Here is a 24054-nt window from a genome sequence, read left to right as displayed (position 1 = left end):
GTGGGAGCACGGGAAATCATATAAGAGGGCAGTGACAAGCGAAGTCAAATTGGTGTAAAATGACTCAACTATAAATGGTCTATTAAAACCGCTGCTCTCTGCAATTATACCGGAGGACGCGCGGAATTAGCGGTGATGCGCTAAAATGGAACATCATGGGGCTTTTTAATACAGGGGTTACACATTTCATTATTTTTGAGCACTCTTCCCGCACTTAGGCATGTCTAAGTACAGGGGGTGTAAATGTACAGTCAGAGGATCTATTCCCGAAGAGTTCCAGCACACACAGCATTTATAGGAGGCCTTTAATTCGTCAAGGGCTTGAACAGGCGTGTTAAGTTCATTCATCGAGCGATCATTTGGAATGTGGAAACATTACTTGTTTTTCCTCATCTTTAACTAACAAGTGATTTAGGATGATTTAGGAGGATAGTTGGACTAGAGCTCTCCAGGACCAGGGTTGGAGACTGTGGAGACTCTGTGGTTTTATCCAGATCAGATTTCAAGGAGTGAATGGGCATGTAGGTTAGGGCTGAGGCACATTTGCAGTATGATTTAGAGGTTGAGACTGAGATTGGTTAATAATTAATATGGGGATGCAGTCACCGTTGGTTTTGAATATGAGCGATGTGGTCAGAGTCAGAATGTGGGGGGGAGATAAGAGGTTAAAATTTGGATTCAATCTGAAAATGAGTTTAAAGTGTGTCTAGGTTTGGGGCTGTCTTTGTATCACCATTGTTTTGAAAGGTTGGGTTAGCATTTCTCACAGGGATCAGTTGTAGCAACTGTGTGGAAGAAAAATGATGTTTCTTAATGGAGTTGCTATAAAAGCATCGAAAAATAGAATCACCACAAAGGGATTGCGCTGGAAGTACTGTAGAAAAATTCCTATTCCTATAGGGGGCTAAAATAAAACTCAGTAGAATTACTGCATTACAAATAAACCATAGGTAAAATACACTAGAACCGTCCTGTTACAATAGGAGCTCCAGTCCCAGTCCAGTAGAACAGACCTGTTACAATAGGAGCTGCAGTCCCAGTCCAGTAGAACAGTCCTGTTACAATAGGAGCTACAGTCCCAGTGCAGTAGAACAGTCCCATTACAATAAGGGCTCCAGTCCCAGTAAAGTAGAACAGTCCCATTACAATAGGGGCTACAGTCCCAATGCAGTAGAATAGTCTGTTACAATAGGAGCTTCAGTCCCAGTACAGTAGACCAGTCTGTTACAATAGGAGCTTCAGTCCCAGTACAGTAGACCAGTCTGTTACAATAGGAGCTACAGTCCCAGTGCAGTAGAACACTCTGTTACAATAGGAGCTACAGTCATTTACAACAAAAGGGCTAAGGTCAAAATCTGGAAGAAGCATGTTTCAGTGGGGACTTCAGTACAAACACGGTGAAACAGTCATTTTGTAATGAGGGGCGGCAGAGCTGGGGCATTGCATTACGGGGCTATGATGGTATCGAAGGACAATACATTTTAAACCGTGCCTGGGTAAAAGGAGCCCAGTCTTGAGCAGACGAAAGCCTGCAATCACCCAAGCTGAAAGAGTCTGAAAGTTCGGGGAAAGGAGAGAGAGCTGTTGTCTGTTTGTATGTATCAGGTGGTGGTGGGGGGGGTTAACGGCGACTCCAGCGAGGTTTGTAATGTTTGACTTTCCCAAACGTTACGAGGGAGGGTCTCCTCCCTTCCCCCCACCCCGCCCCCCGCCTCTCTCTCCTGGGCATTGTGCAAGTCCCCGGCTGACATTTGGAAAAGCGCAGGAACACAGCGCTTTCAAATATTGATCCTGCCACAGATAAATCACGGAGGGGAGAGGGGGAGAGAGCTGAGGATAAATTGTGGGCGAACGGGGAGGGGGGGGGGAGATTTATCTGGGGGAATCCCTCTGGAAACAAGGAGGCCATTAAACAGGGGAGGATACGTGCTCCCACATCTCCGCGTTTCCCTCTGCTGGCCTCGGTCAGTCTCTCTTTACCCATCTCTCCCCCGCCGCCGCCCCAACCTCAAGCATTTTGTCAGTCCGTATTATCACTCCATATTTCTCCGCGGTTCCCCCTGCGCTGACGTCACGCCCCCCCCCCCCGAGCGCCATTGTCCGTCACCCCCGGCAACCCCCTGGCAACCCGCACGGCCACCCAGCGGCGCCTCCGTTACGTAGCCCTGTAAATATTATTTATCCCCGGCGCTTTTGGGGTGGGGGGGGTTCGAATCCCGTTGTGCGGCTTTCGACAAAAGCCGCGGAAATGTCAGGGCCCCCCCCCACCCCCGACACCGGCCCCCCAAGCCTCATTGCTGTCCGCGGAGACGTACGTCACTGGTCAGCGTACGGCCCGCGCGGGACCGGCCCGCTGGCGTCACGGGCAGGGCCGGATCTTGGTGTGCGTAAGCCCTGGGCGCTTTCACCCCGAAATGTGCAAGAAGAGGGGGTGAACGTCAGTTGAATGACGTCGATTGACATGACGCGCTTCAAACTATCCGAATGCTGGACCATGTGACTGATGGAGCGACCATCACTTCGATTCTTCTGGTTCCTAAAACAGCCACTCGATAGCGGATGATTGTGGAGTTGGAGCAGCCCGAGTCGATCGCGAGCACATTGTTTCAGCTCGTTTTCTCGTGAGTCACTAGTGTTTCCCTCCTACGCAGGCCCTAAACATTCCATAGGCCCTTGGCACTGTGCCTGCAGTGCCTCATGGGAAATCCAGCACTGGTCACTGGCATGGGCGGTTTCCGCTCACCTGGCCTGACCCGAGCCGGCTGCTCCTTTCGTGAAGACGTTGAAAGACACCGGAGAGGCCAGCGGTCCTGTAGCTCGGTGGGGTCCGGCGAGTCATTGAGGAGCTGTCCTGATGACTGGCTAGTAACTGAGTCTTGAAGAAATGGAGTCTGTAACGAAAGCTCGGGAGGGATGACAACAGCCAAGTTCACTCAGACTCAGGTCTCAGTAATCACTCCTGCCATCGTTTCCTCTCCTGAAACCCTATCAATACGACACGATCCCCTTCTCTCCCTCGGATTTATATCCTGCATCCCTCCTCCACAACTGCAGCTGCCCCTGGGTCACCATTAATAGTATTAATATGAATAGGACACCAGTCCATTGCAGGGCACACACACAAACACTAACACACATACACACACCTGGGGCCAGTTTTCCCAGAACATAATGAACCTACCAGTCTGTTTGTGGACTGTGGGAGGAAACGCATGTGAACATGGTGAGAACATGCAAACTCCACACAGACCGCACCCCAGGAATTGAACCCTGTGCTCCAGCTCTGCGGGGCAGCAATGCTGACCACTGCTCCACCATGCTGTCACTTTAAATTGATTTAAATGAATTATTTTTAATAATCCTCATTGAATGTGTTGTATCTCTGCTTTATGTGTTTATATGACATTCATAATGCGCACTAATAAATAGATGGGCAGTCAGGATTTTCTGTGCTTGCACAAACACTGGGTGGCAGCAGTGAGTTAAAATACTTTCAAGTCCAGTGAAGCACTCGGCTCTAATGGAGTCTTGCGATGACACAGTAGTTCTCAGCATACTCACAGTTTAGCGAGCGCTAAAGTACAATTTCCAGAAATACTACCTTCATCACTTTTCAGGCAGGTTACATGGCCTGGTCTTTGACACATGCTTCACATTCTGCACACTGGTATTGCAGCATCTTGCATATTAAAATCAGACCTTTCTGGGCACCAATCAAGAGCACCTTTGTAAAAGCATTGAGTAAAGATTCCACTATAAAAACAAATCGTCATGTTAACATGGAGTCTGTAGTGGTCTTGTCACTTTTTGCTTGCTGGACTCATTGGGAAAGAACTGTCTAAATGTTATCTGACAGAAGTGATTCCTCACAGAACATTGGGGGTAATATTACAGTGCAGTGTGTCAGAGCTGTACTGAGCACTGCACTGTGTAACTCAGTGTGTCAGAGCTGTACTGAGCACTGCACTGTGTAACTCAGTGTGTTAGAGCTGTACTGAGCACTGCGCTGTGTAACTCAGTGTGTTAGAGCTGTACTGAGCACTGCGCTGTGTAACTCAGTGTGTTAGAGATGTACTGAGCTCTGTGCTGTGTAACTTAGTGTGATAGAGTTGTACTGAGCTCTGCGTTGTGTAACTCAGTGTGTCAGAGCTGTACTGAGCTCTGCATTGTGTAACTCAGTGTGTCAGAGCTGTACTGAGCTCTGCATTGTGTAACTCAGTGTGTCAGAGCTGTACTGAGCTCTGCGCTGTGTAACTGTGTTAGAACTGTACTGAGCATTGCACTGTGCAACTCAGTGTGTCAGAGCTGTACTGAGCTCTGGGCTGTGTAATTTATTGTGTCAGAGCTGTACTGAGCGCTGCACTGTGTAACTTAGTGTGTTAGAGATATACTGAGATCTGTGCTGTGCGACTCAGGGTGTTAGAGCTGTAATGAGCACTGCACTGTGCAAAGCAGAGTGTTAGGTTTATACTGTTTGACACACTATATGATGAGCGAGTAATTTCCTGTGTAACACTGTTAGAATGACAGTATTTAGTATGTTGCTCCAATGGATGTCAGGATCCATCCATCAGTTTGATGACAAATCGTTTGTGAAAGCTTTATAAAAACAGCACAAGCCTTAGAACTTTTCAGCACAGGGCCAACACTTGGAAATTAATGTGGATAAGATAAAAGTCTGATATGCAGAGTCACTGGCGTCTCGTCCAGGATATATCCTACATTGTACAGTACCTCTTGCTTGCTGAGACAGGCTCCAGCTCTCCTGTGACCCTGTACCGGATAAAGATTCCAGTGAAAGCTCACTGATGGTTGAAAACGCAGAGAGAACTCCTCTTGAAAAAGCAAAACTCATCCTTCCATTTTCTAACTGCTTTATCCAGTTCTGGGTCAGAGGGGAGCCAGAGCCTATCCCAGCAAGCAAGGGGGCGCAAGGCAGGAGGCACCCCTAAACAGGACGCTCGATCATCACAGGGCACACACTCACACCAGGGCCAGTTTTCCCAGAGACCAGTTAACCTACCAGTTTGTCTTTGTGGGATTGTGGGAGGAAACTCAAACACAGGGGAGAACATGCAAACTCCACACCAACAGCACCCCAGCAATTGAACCCAGGGCCCTATGGAAGGGGGGCATTAATGCTACCCACTGTGCCAACAAACCACCACAGAGAGCCAAATGACTGTGCGAATTTGCCATGGTCAATTCTGATTAGTATGTCGCAAAGGCCACCTCTGTAGCCCCTCGATCTCTTTCTGTCTCTCCCAGATGCTTCTGTCATTAGTAACTGTGTGCTGTCAAGTAACTGGGGTGCCCTATTGGAATTCCAGAGACGTCTCTTTTATTAGGCCAGACTCGTGTGTGCATACAGCATGAATGCGTATGACGTCTGCATGTATGCCTTGCGGTATATTCAGAGCATAGATTTCAGTGTGTAGGTAGGATAGGATGAGGGGTGGCGGGGAGGGGGGGAAGGTTGTGGTTGGTGCAGACTATTATGGGCTGGCCGGCTGACCTCATTACAAGAGCGTTGCCCTTGGTAACTGCGGACGTCTGGGGAGTATTATGAGATGGGAGTCATTCTGGAAATGACTCCTCCCTGTCTCTCTTTGCATATGGGGGAGGGGGGCAGAGGGATAGGGAGAGAGAGAGAGAGTGAGGCCTGTTCTGTGTGTTAAATGTTCCTGCGACAGCACTGGTTCAGATCTCACCTCCGCTGGTAGTTCTCCAAGCAGGCTGGGGTCCACAGAGAAGTCCTAACTTCGGCACTGGTGCTCAGAAACACAGGGTTTCACCAACATTATTGCACATCACTCTCCCTAGGCTCTGTCTCTGCTTGTGAAATCCCTTTTTTAAAGGTTCATACCTGGAAAGTTTCTAGAGCTGAAATTGCACCGAATCTTCAGTGAACCATATTAAATGAGAGTCAAGAGAGGAATTTGACCTTTTACAGGGTTTCATTTCCCGGAAGAAGAAAACACACAAAGCCAATAGTCCCAGCAGACAGAACTCCTGTGAATCTTTTGTTTTAATTTTCTCTTTTACATCGCAGACCCTTTGTTTATTTCACTTCTAGATCCAAGCATCTCTCCTGGGCCGTTCTTGAAGGAACCCGAGAATCTTTCTCAGGAAGCCTCAGGAGCTTGTGCCAGACACCCACAACCCTTGGTGCACAGAAATGGCCTTGTTCCACCATTGAAGCCGGCGTTCATACCTTTTGCGGTTTTAAAATCTTCAGTTAGGTCCCCTCTGAGTCTTCTTTTTCACAGCCTGAGGAGGTTCTGTTCATAAATGATGAGAAGTTCCTTGCTTATGTACAGTATATAATGCTTTTCCTCGCAAAGCTCTTTACGGACGGGAGAAGACACACTTCACCCAGCACTGAGGTACAGTACCCACGTAAGAGCATCCCAGCGGCGCCACTTTACAGCAGATCAGCTGGGGGAGTAAGAAACTGGCTTCACAAGTTGATTTAAGGGGGTGCTGTAGAGAGGCCAGATCATTCAAGCCCAGAATTAAATTTAGCCAGAACATCCAGGGTAACACCCCTGCTCTGAAGAACCAGGGCTGTGGTTTTATCACATCCAGATACGGACACACATTACAAGCAGATAAGTGGAGAGAACAGAGACAGAGAGGGAGAGAAATTCCTGCAGAACCACAACTGGGTACATTCCGGGAATTGAAGGAGTGTCCTACACTGACAGGCAAGAAGATCCGAATCTTTCTGTGCTTTGAACGGAGGTGAGCTGATTCAAACAGTATCAAAAAAATGCTCAAAGGCACTGCCAAAGTGAAACCAGAGGAATCAACAGCGAAAAACACCAACCGGAGGGGCACACAAAGTGGAAACACAGGGGCATTGCATTACAAAAAAGGTGCAGAGGACTGGACTTTACACAAAGGGTTGTGGGGGTGTGGAACAAACATGGGGCTGAAGCCAATAAGAGCATGAGCTCTTGGATCAGATAAGTTTATTACCAGATGGGACAGATGGGCACACTTACCACTCACTGTCAAGCTTCCTTACATTCTGAGCAAAGAGAGACGGACAGAATCTCAAAGGTTCAGACAGAAAGCGATGAATGGAGAGACAATGTGGGAACAGAGGCAGATATAGACAAGAAGATAGACAGAATGGGACAGACAGACACACCGACTGATGTACAGTACCATCCTGGACCATTAACAGTCTCACAGACAACTCAATAGATTGACATGAATGTAGAATCTCAGAAAGACAGGTGAGAGGAAGTAACTATCACTGTTCGAAGAGGAGAGACAGAGAAACTTTATACACCTCTACAGTAAAAATACATGTAGTGTAAGAATTGCTGCATCATTTTCATACTTAGCATAATTGTGTGACGCACACACCCCCACGTTCCTCTTTTGACTCCATCAGTCACTTAGCAGCGCTCCAACTATTATGGGATGCGTTTGGGTCCTGGCTTATTATGGGATGGCCTTTGTCTGGTCACACCCAGCAGAGCGGGCTTATTATGGGATGCGGTGTGCACGCGCGAGAGTGTGTGTGTGTGTGCGTGCGCGCGCGTGAGTGTGTGTGAGCCGCAGCAGTAGCAGTAGTGGGAGACCGGCGTTCCAGTGTGCAGTGCTGATGTCACCCTCCAGCAGAGGAAAGCACAGCCCTCCCCTGTACAGAAACGGCTCAGATCCCTGACCTGCCCGGTTCTGCATAGTTTTTACCCTGTCAGCCAACAGCATAGCCTGCTGTGATTTCTCTCATTGTTTTATTATATTGAACAAACTTTTTAACCCTGCATGATGATTATTTACTTTAAACCCATTGTATAGCCCCGCGTATATTATTATTATTAATGTATTATTATTTCAAACATTTTTTAATTCGGTCAGATATATTAGATATTATATTTGTAGAACCCTCCCTAACAGTTCTTATTCTTATTCTTATTCAACAGCCTTTGAACTGCTTTATCCAGAATTACAGGGAGCTGGAGCCTCAATGAGCAAGTCATGGGCAAAAAGAAGGATACACCATTAATGGGACACCAATTCTGTGTTTTATTATTATTATTATTATTATTATAATACACTGGAAGAAGGCCCCACAGACGAAACGTTGTGTTTCCTTTCTTCTCTTTTCAGCCTGGAGTAAACCTGTTACCTGTTCCTTTGCAGTCTACGCATGGTGACGCAGGTCCCTACTTGTACTTATTATTATTATTAATTATTACTATTATTATTATGATATTGAAACCAACAGTGCAACCCTGTAGGATGGGGGTGAGTTTTCTTTGAGCTCAGGTGGCGGAGCAGCGGGAAGACAGGACAGCCTGACAGACGGGCCGCCTGCTCAGACTCCGCCGCAGAGGCAGCGGGACAGCGGGACAGCGGCACCAAGCGCAGGACCCGGCAGGGGAGAGCTCGGGCCCGCAAGCTCTCGAGGTTCTTTCGAAAGCTGTGAAAATGTCCCATTTTCCACTCCCTCGGGGGGGGGGAGGGTAGAAGGTGCTTTTGAAATTCCAACGGCTCCGGGTGATCACCGTTCCCTCACCCCACTGGACGCTGGCCACATTCCCAGTCTGCGGACCTGCAGCCGGGGGCCCTGAGAGTCTCTGGATGAAAGGTGCCCCCCCTGGACCGGATTACCGGGAGATTTCCTGGATGGGGATCGGGGTCCAGGAGAGCCGGCGTCCGCTCAGATGTGGACTGGTCAGAGCTCTTTAGCGTGTGACGTCAATGTGGACAGCTTCTGCAGCCACCAGCGCAGCTCTGCACATTCTGCCCTGTCTCCCAGAGAGGCTGCTGACTTTCTGCCTGTCTGCGCCAGTGGCCGTCGGACCGCAGAGAGCAGTGCGCTTTGGGGAAAACGGTGTCTGTTTGCTTAGCCGTACAGACACAGACCCACACTGTATACACACACACACAGAGACGCTCTCTCTGGAACTGTGTTGGTGTGGGTGGTGTGTGAGCAGACCGGTTATTATGGGATGTGTGGGGGGGGGGGGAGAGGGAGGGCAGGGCCGGACTATTATGGGCTGTGCGCGGAGCTGGAGGGAGGGGGGAGGGGGAGCTGGGAAATTATGGGATGTGTGCGGGCAGCCTCTGTGTCCCACAGGCTGCTGGCCGAGGAGGGTTGGCGGGGGGGGGAGGTGGGGGAGGTTGAGAGGGAGAATTTGAAGGGCGGGAAGAGAGGCCCCCCAGGGTCATTAGAGGAACGCATCCTGAGAAAGAGTTCGCACTGCTTCGGGCCTCTCTCTGCTCGTCTGCGGCCGCGCGCAGTGCGAGCGCCGCTCCAGCTGCTCGCTGTTGTCAGGTGCAGCACCTCCCCCGAATCCAGAACATTCTGATTGCAGGTTTCACAGAAGGCACCCCAGAACTGCGTCGATCATGGGGGCGTAGCACACGTGTTCACGGAGCACCTAGACTCACAGAACATTCCTGGGACATTCCTGGATGAGGCACGTGCACGCCGGGTCGAATGGGGCCGGGGATTGAAAGAAATAAAAAGAAAGTATTGTACAGCACAAAACAACCACTCCGCAGTCGGGAGTGTCACTAGGCTGGGGAAGGAGTGAGCGACGGTCAGGGCATCGCCCATTCTGGGAGCGTGTCAGTGCGTTGGCCCACTGCAGGCCAGCTTCCACATCCCACGGCTCTGCGAGACACACCGCCACCGTAGTGGACAATAAAGTATCTTCTCCTGCACAGGTCACGGGTCCCGGGATGGCAGGCTTACCCACTGGCCAACCGTGGTCTAATGTGATCTTACGGGTTTCGCATTGCTGAAAATGCTGTATTCCACCACTGTCTATCACACTTTTTCGAGCTGTAAGCAAAGGCGATTGTGAAATAACTTTATTGCTACATTATGCATTGCCAGTGCAGTGCTGTACTGTACTTACTGCGTAACAGTACTGTTCTGCTCTGTTACAGTATGCAGAGAGTACAGTATCAAACAATAATAGCTTTGCCTAATGCTGTGCCTGAATTTAATTTGTGTTTTGAGCTATTTTTGGCAGAGAATTTGCATGTAATTGTCTGAAACAATGTCTGCATGCGACTGTCTGTTTCTGGTTTTCTGCCTGTGTGTTCCTCAGCCTGTCCGCCTCTGTTTCTATGTGTTCATGCATGTCCTGTGGGTGTTTCACTCGGCCTGTTTATATCAGTACACCAGGTGCGTATAAGCCCCTCTGTGAAGGTTAGAGCAGGGAAGGTGGAATTAACCTCTTCTTGTGCCTGTCTCTCTGTCTGCCTGTCTGTGTTTCTTGATGTCAGTCTGTGGCTTTGCATCTGTTGGTCCATCTGTCTGCTGTAGTCTCCTTAGCCACTATCCTCCCTGTATCCCCTGGCGATGCTCTCTCAGGATTTTCAGCTGTCAGGGTGAATATTATGGGCTGTCCAGTGAGGTGGGAGGTTGTCAGGTGCTAATTATGGTCTGTCAGTCAGCTTCCATGGCAACCGGGTAGCACATCAGTCATCCTAACATGTCCCCCTCAAGTACACACACACTTTAGCACCCATGCCTATGGTTTATTATTATGGGGTGTAGTTGGGTCTGGATGTTACTATTAGTATAATGGGATATCTAAAGGGGGGAAGGTAATGAGGGGGGGGGGGTTGCTTCCATGACAACCAACCCTCCCCCTCACTTTTCTCTCTCCTGATTGGTCATTATGGGATGACACCCCCCCTGTAAAAAAATCTCTATAGCAACAAAGAGAGAGAGGAATGGAGTCTAGTCTGTGTTGTTGTTATTATTACACAGTACTGCCATATGAAATTAAGCAGCCAGGGCACAAAGAGTAGGTAATGCCACATGCCCACAAGCACAGAAAGGGAGCAGACTCAAACACAGCAGCACTGCAGAGTGGTAGATTTTAGGCCTTGTGTCTCTTGTGAGGCCTAACTCAGGCTTGTACTGTTTATGTCATGGGTGCAGGAGTACGGTGGGACACTGGATGTTTTGACTGTGCCTGTGTTTGGAGGTGGAGATTATCTGAACATGTGAGACCTCTGTTTTGCGATGAGTAGGTATGGGGACATGAGCACAGCTCTACAGCACACTGACAGTGCTCTGTACACACCGACTGACACCCTGTCAGGCTGTCGCTGGGACCTCACAATGTCAGGGGTCTCTATGGAAACCAGCAGACTGTAAGGCTGTGCAAACTCCGTGTGTGTGTGTGCACAGTCTGCATGAGAGCAGCGTGCACACGTGTGTGCCGTCTGAATCGGCCTGTGTAGCTGGTGTGTGCCGAGCATGTACAGTGCGTGTGCACACATTGTACAGTAGGAGAGTATTATGGCCTGTCATTTGTGGCCTGGGTTGCCTGGGCGACCAGGCGACTGATAATTTTTTGGAGATATGCATATTATGGGATGGGTGATCCGCGAAGTGGAGCCCGGGTATTATGGGATGGCCGTCGGCACGGAAGGGGGGGGGGCGCGACCGTCTCCACGGCAACGGCGGTTGCTAGGGGCCGGAAGAGCCCAGGGGGTGTCTTGCGTGCGTGTGTATATACATGGGATGGAGTATTATGGTCTGTCCGTTGCTGGGGTAACTGCGTGTGGAGTGTTAGTGTGTATTATAGAGTGGGGGGGGGGGGTGTACAGGATTATTATTATGGGATGCCTGCCTCTCTCTCGCTTTTCGGTTTGCCCCGGTCTCTTTGTGTGTGTGAGAGGGAGAGGGCGAGTGTGTGCGGATGACTGTGCGGCCGGACTGGACCAGACATTTTGTCGTGCCCGAAATACCCACGGAAATCAGTCGCCTCTTCGAAGAAGCTGTCTTCGCTCCTGAGCCGGCAAGGAAATCGTTGTTGAACTCCCCTCGTGTAATCGCTCTTTTTGTTTGGGGTTATTCGTAACCTGGCACAACTCGGGATTATACAACCCTCCTGAGTCGGACATTTCTACTCCGACACGTCGGTTGTCTTCTTTGTATAAAGGGGGGGACATTCAAGAGGAGACCGCTGAACGCCAACTTTGACCCTTTTATCCGGAATACTTATTATTTTGTATGCAACTCCCAGCTCACTTTACTTCGCTGCCGGCCACTTTCCAGAAGCCGGTATAGTACTATTATTGCAGTTTAGACATCTAACTGAAAACATCGACAGTTTTTCTTTTCCGGAGAGTTTATATCCTTTTAACGTTGAGTTTGGCGGCGTTTCCTCCCCCTGGTTTCAGTAGTGTGTGTGTGAGGAGCATCGATTCTAGTTTGGGATACAAACTCGGTCCTTCTCGCTGGTATTGCCGGTAGCGGAGAAATTTCTACGAAGACCGGGTTTATGCACTGTGTGACTCTTTTTCTCGTAAAATAACAAAGAAGGGCTTTTTCATCATCGGCTCGTCGGCTCCCTCCAACCCCCTCCAACCATTACCACCCCCTCCCTCGATAATTCCCTCCCCGGTACCGACACACACACACATACACACACACACAAACTCACTTTCAGATATATTTATAGGAAAACCATTTAGCACAAAATGTCCGGGAGTGAAGACGAGGGACAGGATTTCGGAAGCTTGGACGACCGCTCGCTTTTGCAAGGTAACTGAAATATTTTGGCTGTACTCGCATGTCTTGCTAACCTAACGCAGCACACGTGAAATGGAGCTGTCTTTACAGAGTATTTAAAGATAGTGCACTAGACTAGTCTTTTTTAGACTCGATCGTCTATTTTGGGAGTTATGTTACCGCTTCAAACATTTTAACTGAGGACAGGAGCGTCTCGTTCTTTAATTTCCTTTTTGGGGGGGTTGGTGAGTGGGTGACGGGGGCCTGCGTGTCTGCGTTTGTCATCGGTATTTGTTTTTTTAGGTCTGCGTTTTAATACGTTCTTTTATCGTGGAATGTGCATTTTACTGTCTTTTTTTTTTAAAAAGAGAGAACTGGATCGCAAAAGTTTGTGCATTGAGTGATGGAACAAAATGCCACCCGGATGCATTAAAACATCTCGTTCAGATTTTCCTGGGCTAGTTATTTTATAGTCTCGCTAGTGTTTGTGTGTTTATATATGTGTGCGTGTGTTTGCAGTGATAATTTGTACTTGTTTGTTGTTACGGCTGAAGAATTGCACTGTAAATAGGAAATGCCGGTTTGCAATTGAACCGGCATTTTTTAGACTAGGGGCCTACTTGTGTCTTCACGTGTGGGAGTCGGTTAACAGGGAACAGAGTTTTTTTTTAATATATTTCCTGATTTTTGCAAAAATGTAATCGGCCTGAAAATACCGAATTGCCCAAAACTGATGTAAGAACTTTATCGTTTTATTTTGTAATCCCCCTTTATGTAGTCAGCAGTGTGTGTGAGCACACCGGAAGAAGGATACATGGAAAATTTGCTCTTAAACCACCTTATCCGATTTTGTGGATTTTAAGTATCCTTTCTGCATAAGTCAAGGATTAAAAAAAAAGTCTTTGAAATAAAATGTTAATATTTGGGAAGCGTTACGTAATTGTCAAGAGTTCCTGTTTCGCTCGCTTTGGATCTCGTCTTAAAGTGAAACAACTAAGAACAAAATCTTGCATATCATGAGCGAATAGGGTGTGAGGATTGAGAAAATACGTTTAGAGTAACTATTCTAACATACTCGAACAGTTTTTGTAGCACTAGTTGGGCAGTTGGGTCTTCTCTCCGTATTTATTACGTGAAAGCCGGTGTGCCAGCAAGCAGGCTGGGGACCGCGGCCTGCTTATTTCCTGTCGCCGACAGAAGCCTGACTCCTACGGAAGTCTGTTTTTTTTTTAAAAAAAAATCATAAAGGGAAATTTCTTTTTACCGGGTAGTACCTTGAGAACTTAAATTTAACTTGTTTTGGGGGTACGCATTACAGAAAGAGAAAATATAGGTCATGTTTTATTAAGTTTATTTTTATATGTTCGCACGGTAACTTAGTTTTTATTTTAGGTTTAGATTTAGGTCTAATCGGATTTATCAGACGTGAAATAAAGTAGCAGGTTTAGTTATTGGTAGAGCTGTAACAGAGGTCGGCTCAGTTCATGATACATTCTTTAAAAAAAGTACATTTAAAATCAGTCTAGTATTCTGACTATGGATTTGTATGCCTATGATACTTGTAGTCCCCTCTTAATAAAAGTCCACTTTTGTCTGTTTGGAGTTGATTTCTGATCTATAAAGCTAGCTCACTTATTCTGGCTTTTTTCACTTGAAATTGCTTAATATACAATACACTTAATACACCTATTGTGATGTACTTTGACTTTAAGTTATCTCCCCCAACCCCCCCTCCCCCAGTACATGTACTGTACCTTCATTTTGTAATATGATGAACTATAAGAAAGTAACAGCCCAGCTGAATAATCTGGTTCTATTGTATTTTTGCTCTAGCTTCTTAATGACAGTTCTTGAGCTTTTAAATATATTCCCTCTTATAAGTGAGCTCTTCTGTTGTGCATATGCTGGTCTCTAATCAATGTGTAGTTTGCCCTCACTTCTGCAGTAGTCTTGTATTACAGGAGCAATTACGCACCACTTTCCCCACCGCTGCCTGTTGTAAAATAGCCTCACTTCTGTGCTTTAAACCGAGTGGGACAGAGGTGAGAATCCCAGGCTCATTATGACGTGACCAGTCACCCCCCTGAAATCCTGTACTGCACCTCTGCTTGCGAAGGATGGGGGAGTGTCCACAGGGCACCGGGTTGCCTGATATCGAAATGGCGTTGCTTGGCTGTGAAGGGCAGGAGTGGGGGCGGCCGGTGGCTGGATCGGAGGGCTCGGGACCAGGAAGTCCCTGGCTCGGCCGCGGCGGCGGCGGCTCTCCTGTCGTGTCACCCCGAGCAGGCTCCGGGGCGTCCTTGCGCGCCGTCCTTGAGCCGAGGTGGAAAGCGGATCTCGATATCCATGACTCTGCAGCCTCACTTGTTGATGTGCTGTGCACCCCCCTCCTCCTTGTCTCCTCTTGCGAGGCGCCGTGTGCTGTGTGCTTTTTCTCCCCTTGCGCGATTCAGTGTGACACAGGGCCAAACTCGGAGCCACCAGCGACGCATCCATAGGGTTAAGGGAGCCTGGGCCTTGCGTGAGTCACTCGAAGCCCGATGTGCTAATGCAGATGGCTGCTTATACCACAGGGTAAAGAAATGTTGCAGGAAAGCTGGGCACCGTCACTGAGTGTGTGGGGGTGGGGGGTGGGAGATGCTCCTCTTAACAATAGATTAAATGCGCTTGATGGAATCCTGGATAATTAGATCTCGGATTAAATCGAAACTTAAATCTGAGGACGGGCGCACCCCGTCGTTCCTGGCTGATAAATCCTGATTCCGTCCTTCTTTGTGGATGTTCACGGGGGGATAGACAAGAACCTCTCGGCTCATTGAAACCCGCCATCTAGTGTCCGGGTTTGGGATTGGGGAGGCTGGGTCAGAAGGTAGCACTCGCCCACGGCTCTGGCGTCTCTGGGTGGGGGAGGGGGGGAGCCGCGCAGCGTCTTGGAGCAGACATGGCGACGGGGCTGAGGGCGTATGAAGGAATGAAGTGGTGTTTACAGTGCGGCGGGGCTGCTGTGTATACAGAAGAGCCCGCAGCAGCCATCATGTTTACAGTACATGGAGCAGCAGCAGCCCGTGCGGAGGGGCTGTGGGGGCGCTGTCGGGGAATCTGCGCTCGGGCGGCTTGCTTGGTTGAACCCAGCGGTCCGCAGGCTGGGCAGTGCCAATATCTGAGCATGGACGGGCTTCCCCAGACTGGGGGTTGGCCAGGTTAGAGCTGGCCAAGGTTTTCCTCTGCGGCCACCTGTGTTTTGGGGGTCACTACCAGAAGTAGTAGGGCTGTCTGGGAGATCGATGTCCTCCGGCTGGCACTGTTGGGCTTGCGGTGCGGGGACGATCATGAGCGTTTTTGGGTGACTGGTGCCCCTAATTAAAGCCCCCCACCTCCGTCTACACCTGTATGGCAGCTTCCTAGTTCAATCCTGGCAGTAGTGAAGGAGGTGGGCCAGTTGGGTAGCCTCACGTTTGCAGCTTAGCTGCCATTCTCTCCGCCAGGCCAAATTTTCGTCTTCCAGAGCAGCGATGTTTTCAAATAAGTAGCATCTGAAATCTACCAGGATCACTATCAATGAGATGTAGTTTTGTTAATGTGTCTTGAAGGTCTGTACTTACCCAGCTAGACTGGTAGCCTGGCATTGTTAGATCTGGGAAGTTAAGCACGGCTGTGCCTCGTCAATACTGCAGTGGGAGATCTCCCATGGAGAACTTGGAAGTGGTGTCGGATGCTGCCTCTGAGGGGCTGACCGACATGGAATTTCCTGTCCTGGGCAGAGGTTTTAGGGGGCTTTAATGAAGTGAGAAGTTCAGTGATGACCTTGATGTAACAGAGATGATTTTCACCTTTCTTGCTATATTTTCAAGCAGGTGCTCTTGGAATTTCCGATTCAGTGCTCCTGTATGAAAACAAGACACTGTGCTGTAGGAGATGTCGTCCTTTGGATGAGATGATAGTTGGAGGTTCTGACTCCTAGCTTGTTGAGGATCCCATGACACTGTTTGTAAGAGAAGGGGTGTTAGTCCCGAACGTTCTGTTTAAATTCCAATTTGTCCAGCCTGGCTTCCCCGGGGTCCTTCCTCAATTCAGATGGTGGAGGAATTTCTTAGTCTGCCTAATCTGCTGTGTAGGTGCAATGTTTGGAATCCTGTCACACATCGGGGGTGTTTAGGATTTCTCTGGGAAGTGAATGGTGTTATACTGATGCAAGGAATAATTCTGATTCTCTCTCCTGTGCTAGTAACAGGAATTGCCAGGGTGAACCAGCTTGGTTTCCGACTTGATTAACAACCGTTTGGCTTTGTGAGGATATGAAAAAAAAAATCTGTCTTCTACATTTCATGGAATTAAATGAACACACGTTCTGGCGGAAGGTTAGATCCTAATCTTGCACACCTCCGCTCGCCTACGTTTGTAAGTCTCGTACCTAGAACTTCCCTTCTTGTATTTCTCACATCCTCCCCCCTCCCCCCCCCATCTACACCCTTGCAGCAGCTTCCCAGTTCAATCCTTGCAGTAATGAGTTGGGGGTTTGGCCAGCCTCATTCTCTCAGCTAGATGAGTCCCGCCAAATTTTCATCTGTAGCATCCACCGTCTACCAAGATTACTAGCAGTGACATTTAACGGTATTTGTAAATGTGTCCTGAAGGTCTCTAATCACCCAGCTGGACTGTTCCATTAACTGGGCCTGATGGGTCCCTTCACCTGCTTGAATAATGTTGCTGATTTTTAGTTTCAGAAGGGACGCAGTTGAAAATGGAAAAGCAGGGCTCTCTCCCCAGATTGTTAGACTTTGGAGGTCAGATTCTAATGTTGCCCTTCTGCTTCCCCACATGACTAACTCCTGGTTGCTCACCGCTCTGCACACCTCTTTTCAAGCTCCCCTCCCTCCGCCCCAACTTCTCCCTTGCAGCTGCCTCCCTGTTTCATTCCTCCTCAGTGAGGGGTTGTAACATCGCTGATCTTGGAGCAGCGCTGTCATGTCCACAGTTAGGGCGAGTTAAGGCTGAAGGATTGAGTATGCTACACCTTTACATCTATCGGCTTGTTTTGTCATTATCAGAATTCGAATAAACTACTGAAAAAGGTTCTAAAACGCCTACGGCGTTGTCCCACCATCCAGTTAGTCGTTTTCCGTGGACACTTGTAAATATTTTGATGTCTGCAGAGGCGCAGTAACGACCTCGATGACACTGGAAAGCCTATGTTTACTTAATGCAAGGTGTCGGGCACTGTGGATGCCCCATCTCACGCCAGTGTGCCAGGAAGTTCTAGCATTAACGTTTCCGCCACAGTTCGTATGGACTGGTTCATTTCTGGCACCATTTGCACAAGGGTTCTGTTCGTTGCAGCATTTACATCCAGCTGAAGGACAGCGATTGGCTGAGTTGCTGCAGTCGAATTGGCTTCTGCACTGCGTGCTCTCGGTGAGGGCCTCTCGTGTCAGCAGGGATTGCTCGATTGGAGACCTCAAGAAAGACTGACCTCCCCTACTAACAGGCCCCAAAAGCAGTTGAGATGTTTGTACAGAGATTTTTGAAGTGAATGTATTCTTGAATACTTGCAAACGTGGCACGTCACCTGCATTTTTGAATGTTTCGTGGAGTCAACATGGGCTGTAAGTAACCTGTAAGTTTACCAGCCTGAAAGGAGCTACGTTTGTGATCCGATATTCACGGATGTGGGATATAAGATCCATCAGCTGATGAAGCTTGAGGCGCTTGAAACTCTAGTTGTGCAGGAGTATGTTTTTCCCCTTGAGCTGACCAGTGTGCGTGTTTTGTCTTTCTACACTGCCTGCGCAGTCTGTCAGGATCCGGTAGCTGGTCACCTGACCAGACTGCGCCCGGGGTGATTGATCTGTCTCTCTGCAGTAGCGAGTGTTGTTTTTTTTTTTTTCAAACCATGATCTTGGCAGAAGAACAGTCACGATGGGATCTGTAAGCGGGCTCTGACCCCTGCCCCCTCTTCTCTCTCTCTCTCATCCGATCCCAGACAACGACGACGATCTGGAGGAGGAGCTATCGGATGGCGACGCTCCAAAGGTGAAGAAGAAGAAGAAAGCCAAGAAGAGCCGAGAAAGCAAGACGGCCAAGAGACAGAGACAGAGGAGAGAGGTATGGGCCTTACACACTAACTTACCCGATATGGTAGCTTACATGCTGGCAATTGGACACACTGGCAGACTGGCCTTTTCCTCACTTGCTGTTGTGCTGGATGTAGTGGTGGTCAGAGATCAGAGTGCCTGTCAGATTTTGCAGTGTATACTGAGAAGAAGATCCACAGTTTTTGAGAAACCTCCTTTTTAAAAAGGAGGTCCTACAAATACTACATCAACCGAATGAAAGCTAGAATGTGAAAGAATGTTCTCCTCTGAGAGGCCGCAAAAGCACACCTTTTCGTCTAAACCGGAGATTACGAGGGGACATGACGCAGGAATTCAAAATCCTCGAAGACACAGTCAACTTAGTTTGCTCCAGAGCTAATGCTGACAAATGCATTTCCACTCATAACTGTATAAAGGTGGTGCTTTACACAAAGGGTGGTGAGGATGTGGAACAAGCTGCCACGCTGGTGACGCTGATACGCTGGCTTCTTTCATGATCGCCGCGCCAGATCCTCCAGTCGGTTCCGGTCTGGTTTTGCTCGGACAGGGTTTTTAATGACAGGTCAAACGCGTTTCACTTTAGTGTCTGGGGCAAGGGTCCAGATGGGCTTTCTAATCGATCTCGCCCAATTTCTGAGAACTCCCTTCATTCGAGCGGGAGTATTGGACCTCTGCAGGAGGGGGGGGGGACACTACGGCCGTGCCTGATAGGAACACCTCCATTCTATCTATTCGCCGTAGTTGGGTGTAAGAGCAGTTTAGCTGGAAATGATGGCAAGCAGAGTGAACAGAGACTGGTGCAATCTGTACCCTTGAAGCTGGGTGTTCTTGACATGCAGAACTGATCAAAGAGACAATTTAAATACAAGTCTAGATCAGATCTATTAGCACTGGGGGGGCAGAGCTCAGCTGGGGTGTCTCTCCACGAGCAGGGTGGGGATCCACCGATATAGAGAGGCGGTACAGCCTGAAGCCCCCCCGTCTCCTTCCTCTGTGTGGCCTGACGGCCCCCTGCTTCTGTCCCAGGACCTGGCCAGCAGCTCCCCGGAGGGGGCCGACCTCGGCGATGGCGTGGGCGACGACGACGAGGAGGGCGGGGGCCGCTCCGACAGCGAGGGCAGCGACTACACCCCCGGGCGCAAGAAGAAGAAGAGGGCGAGCGCCGCCAAGAAGGAGAAGCGAGCGGCCGGAGGGGGAGCGGGGGCCGGCGGCGGCGGCGGGGCCGGCTCCGGGGGGGGCGCGGGGGGCAGCAAGAGCAAACGGAAGGAGCCCGAGCCGGAGGAAGAGGAGGAGGAGGAAGACAGTCAGGTGAGAGGGAACAGAGGGAAGGATTTCGTTCCAGAGTTCCCATCATACCCTCACCCAGACAAACGCCAGTCTTGCTGGGGGAGGACGGGGCTGCAGCTCTACTTGCCTGCCCGGTCGTAGCTACCCGTCGTGACCCTGAGAGGTTTTGGAGGGGGAGTCGGGATGTAGGAAGAACCGAATGAGAGCCATAAAGGAGAGGACAGTTGTTAGTTCCCTATGTTCATCTAATAATCCCTTCAGCTATGTCGTATCTTTCCTGTTATGGGGCGGAGCGGGGGCTCTGTGGCTCAGGATCTGCGCCTGTGGCTGGAAGGTTGCCGGTTCGAATCCCGCGGCCGGCAGAGGAATCTTGTTGGGCCCCCTGATCAAGGCCCTCAACCCCAGCTCCTCCAGGGGTGCCGTATAAATGGCTGACCCTGCGCTCTGACCCCTAGCTTCTCTTCCTGTCGGTGTGTCTCCTGGAGAGCAAGCTGGGGTCTGCGAAAAGACAAATTCCTCATACAAGAAATTGTATAGGGCCAATAAAGTGATCTTAAGTTATCTTCCAAGCCAGTAGTGACCCTTTGACCTGAATTAATCAGGATGATCCCAGTCTCAGAAGTAACGTCCTCACGTGTCCAGTCCTTCGTCCCTGCTGTTTTAACTTCTCTATCCCCCTCTTTCTCGTAGGAGCCCAAGTCCTCTGCACAGCTGCTAGAAGAGTGGGGGATGGAGGACATTGACCACGTCTTCACACAGGAGGACTATCGCACCCTCACCAACTACAAGGCCTTCAGCCAGTTTGTCAGGTACCCATCTTAACGATTTCCTAGCGACTTTGTCCCGCCTCTCTTCTGATTTAGTAACATGTGCTGTGGTTTTTGCTCGCTCAGAATGTGTTGGACTAATCCCCCCTCCCCCTGAAACGCACTCGCAGACCCCTGATTGCAGCCAAGAACCCCAAGATTGCCGTGTCCAAGATGATGATGGTCCTGGGGGCGAAGTGGCGCGAGTTCAGCACCAATAACCCCTTGCGGGGCAGCGCGGGGGCCAGCGCGGCCGCCGCGGCCGCCGCCGTGGCCGCCGTGGTGGAGAGCATGGTGGGAGGCGGCGGTGGCGGCGGCGGCCAGGAGGGGGTCCCCCAGACGCCGGCCCCACCGGCCGCCCCCCCGGACCAGCCCCCCGCCCCGCCCCCGCTCCGCAAGGCCAAGACCAAGGAGGGGAAGGGGCCGAACGCCCGCCGCAAGCCCAAGCCCCCGCCGAAGGCAGCCGAGAAGAAGGTGAAGACCAAGAAGGTGGCGCCCCTGAAGATCAAGCTGGGCGGCTTCAACAGCAAGAGGAAGCGCTCGTCGGTGAGTCCCGCCCGCCTCACTCCCTCGCGCCCGCCCCCGGTTCCACCCGCCGCCTCGGCACCCGTCCTTTATCAGCGCTCGCACCCTCCCCCTTCCAGAGCGAGGAGGACGACCTGGACGTGGACAGCGACTTCGACGAGGGCAGCTTGAACAGCTTCTCCGTGTCGGACGGCTCGAACAGCCGCAGCAGCCGGAGCAAGAGGCGCGCCAAGACCTCCAAGAAGAAGAAGAAAGGTCTGTCCGCCCGCCGGCGGGGGATCCCGCGCCGCGGTGCCCGCTCCCTCGTCTCCTCCCCCCCCCCCCCCCCCCCCCGTCTCTACCCACCATCCTCTTGTCCCCTTCCAGACGACGATGCCGACGGCTACGAGACGGACCACCAGGACTACTGCGAGGTCTGCCAGCAGGGAGGCGAGATCATCCTGTGCGACACCTGCCCCCGGGCCTATCACATGGTGTGTCTGGACCCCGACATGGAGAAAGCCCCCGAGGGCAAGTGGAGCTGCCCCCACTGTGTGAGTAAAGGCGCTCGCCTGCCCCCAGAATGTGCTTCCTTGTGAGTAACTGCCCTATTTCTAACTACTCGATTGTACCTCGGGCGGCTGAAATGTTATCCCAAATTACACTGGGATAAGAAATGATAAGTAACAATTTCTGCCCTCCCAGTATCTGCAGTGTTCTGCAGAATAATATAGGCATGATCTCCACTGCGGATGTACCCAGTTACTCTGGGATCGGTCTTTGTGCTTGATGCTTATATTGTGATCAAACACGCGTGTGGCTAACCCATTGCAGGGCGTGGGTGACAACTCCGCTGCCCCAAACAGGAAGTCACTCCCATCTTTGGTCCCCCTCTCTTCCTGAGTGTAGAGTAAGGCTGTGTGTCTTAGATGGTTTCAATGCCCTGATCTTTGTCTCCCCCCGCCTACCAACGTCAGGAAAAGGAAGGAGTGCAGTGGGAAGCGAGAGAGGAGCAGTCCGAGGGCGACGAGGACAACGAGGGGGGGGGCGAGGCGGAGGAGGACGACCACCACATGGAGTTCTGCCGGGTGTGCAAGGACGGAGGGGAGCTGCTGTGCTGCGACTCCTGCCCCTCCTCCTACCACATCCACTGCCTCAACCCGCCCCTGCCCGAGATTCCCAACGGGGAGTGGCTGTGCCCCCGCTGCACGGTGAGCGGGGAGGCCAATCAGCACGAGGGGATGGGGCGGTAGGGTATGATTGATGGGAGTCCTGTCCAATCAGGGGGCTCAATGGAGAGCGACGCTTGGGACACTCCTGGGTGAACAGTGTCGAGTGATAGAATAGTAGTGTTTGGGGAGTCTCTTTACTGAACCCCTTAAATGCCATCAGTGTTGTTCTGGTCATCACAGCTGCCCATGCCTGTGCAGTGTTGACAAACCCTGCCCTTATTCCCACAGTGTTTTTATTGTGATCCCATTTGTGCAGGGTTCATTGTGAATTCTGACTTGTGCAGAGCTGACCTAGTAGTGTTGTCACTGGTAATTTTCCTCTTGTTGGTGCCATTGCAATATGAATGAAAGCAGAGGGAAAAAAAATATTGGCGAATGACACGGTTTGCTTACAAAACAAATATATTTAAGCATTCAGTGTAAAAGACCAATAATCCATAAGAACAGAGTCCCGTTCAAAAGTTTAGAAATTCATGCATTAATGTGGACTTCTGGATTAACTTGCCGCTTGCTTTTAAAACGATCTTTTAAATTGCTTGATGTTTTTTTTTTTTGTCGCATAGAGAAGAATGCAGCTTGACTGCAAATCTGTAGACGTAGCTGCTCTCCCAGAGCAGGGCTGGGGATAAAAGATAAAAGGGGAGAACAGACCTATTAAGCGAGGGAGTATTTTTGTCATGATGGCATAGTAATGTCATCAGCCTGTTGGTCTCTTTGCCTCTGTTGCTTTAGGATCTGTTGCTGATCTAGTTCTCCCTCTCTGTCTCAGTCTCCTCCCATGAAGGGCAAGGTCCAGAAGATCTTGACGTGGCGCTGGGGGGAGCCCCCGCCCCCCACCCCGGTGCCCCGTCCTCCGGGTCTCCCAGACGACGCCCCCGACCCCAAGCCCCTGGCAGGACGCCCCGAGAGGGAGTTCTTTGTCAAGTGGAGCAACATGTCCTACTGGCACTGCTCCTGGGTGTCCGAACTTCAGGTACCGCCTTTCTCTGCGGAGGCCCGTTCTGCTTTCTCTCCTCCGTGGTGTCAGACCTGCGCGGATGTCTTTCTCTCTAGGGTTGTCCATGTCTGCCTCTAGATATCAAGCTCTCACCTTCTCCCTCGGTTTGTCTCCGACCCGTCTGTTATATTGCAAAAGTCACAGTCGTCTCCTTGTTCCTGACTGCAAGATGCAAGAGGGCTGCGTCTCTGTGCAACGCCAGTGTGCTGTAGCGTCCCATCAGTCACTGCGACATCTGTGCCGAGCTGACCCCCCCCTCCCTCCCGGCTCTCGCTCTCTCTCCAGCTGGAGCTGCACTGTCAGGTGATGTTCCGGAACTACCAGCGCAAGAACGACATGGACGAGCCCCCCCCTGTGGATTTCGGCGGAGACGGGGACGATGACAAGAGCTCCAAGCGGAAGAACAAAGACCCCGTCTTCGCTCAGATGGAGGAGAAGTACTACCGCTTTGGCATCAAGATGGAATGGATGATGATCCATCGCATCCTCAACCACAGGTGACCAGAGCTTGGAACAGCCAGGGGAATCCGATGGCTCTGTGATCTGGGATATATTCAGAGATGATCCCAGATTTATTTAAATGATACAATACTTTTCATAATTTTGTGCTACTAGAATAAAAAGTGTGGTA

At 50.3% G+C, this 24054-nt stretch overlaps 1 protein-coding gene across 3 annotated transcripts in view; it reads left to right on the top strand.

Annotated features, from left to right (window-relative positions):
- Window positions 1-11450: 11450 nt before the first annotated feature.
- The window catches only part of chd4b (chromodomain helicase DNA binding protein 4b), a 33268-nt gene continuing 20664 nt past the window's right edge, over window positions 11451-24054 (top strand). For 2 of the 3 annotated variants that reach the window (XM_088620171.1, XM_088620169.1), the window contains exons 1-10: window positions 11451-12538; window positions 18486-18607; window positions 19624-19905; window positions 20575-20693; window positions 20822-21236; window positions 21335-21470; window positions 21582-21748; window positions 22172-22405; window positions 23196-23399; window positions 23709-23920. In XM_088620171.1, the coding sequence (XP_088476297.1) occupies window positions 12475-12538; window positions 18486-18607; window positions 19624-19905; window positions 20575-20693; window positions 20822-21236; window positions 21335-21470; window positions 21582-21748; window positions 22172-22405; window positions 23196-23399; window positions 23709-23920 (1955 nt within the window). In that variant the 5' untranslated portion in view covers window positions 11451-12474. The remainder of the gene's footprint in view (window positions 12539-18485; window positions 18608-19623; window positions 19906-20574; window positions 20694-20821; window positions 21237-21334; window positions 21471-21581; window positions 21749-22171; window positions 22406-23195; window positions 23400-23708; window positions 23921-24054) is intronic. The other variant, XM_088620170.1, reaches the window with a different exon arrangement.

The sequence above is a fragment of the Lepisosteus platostomus genome, chromosome 25 (assembly GCF_059453375.1).
Source record: "Lepisosteus platostomus isolate fLepPlt1 chromosome 25, fLepPlt1.hap1, whole genome shotgun sequence".
NCBI lineage: Eukaryota > Metazoa > Chordata > Actinopteri > Semionotiformes > Lepisosteidae > Lepisosteus > Lepisosteus platostomus.
Note: the sequence above shows the minus strand (reverse complement) of the source record. Positions and strands in the feature narration are given on the sequence as shown.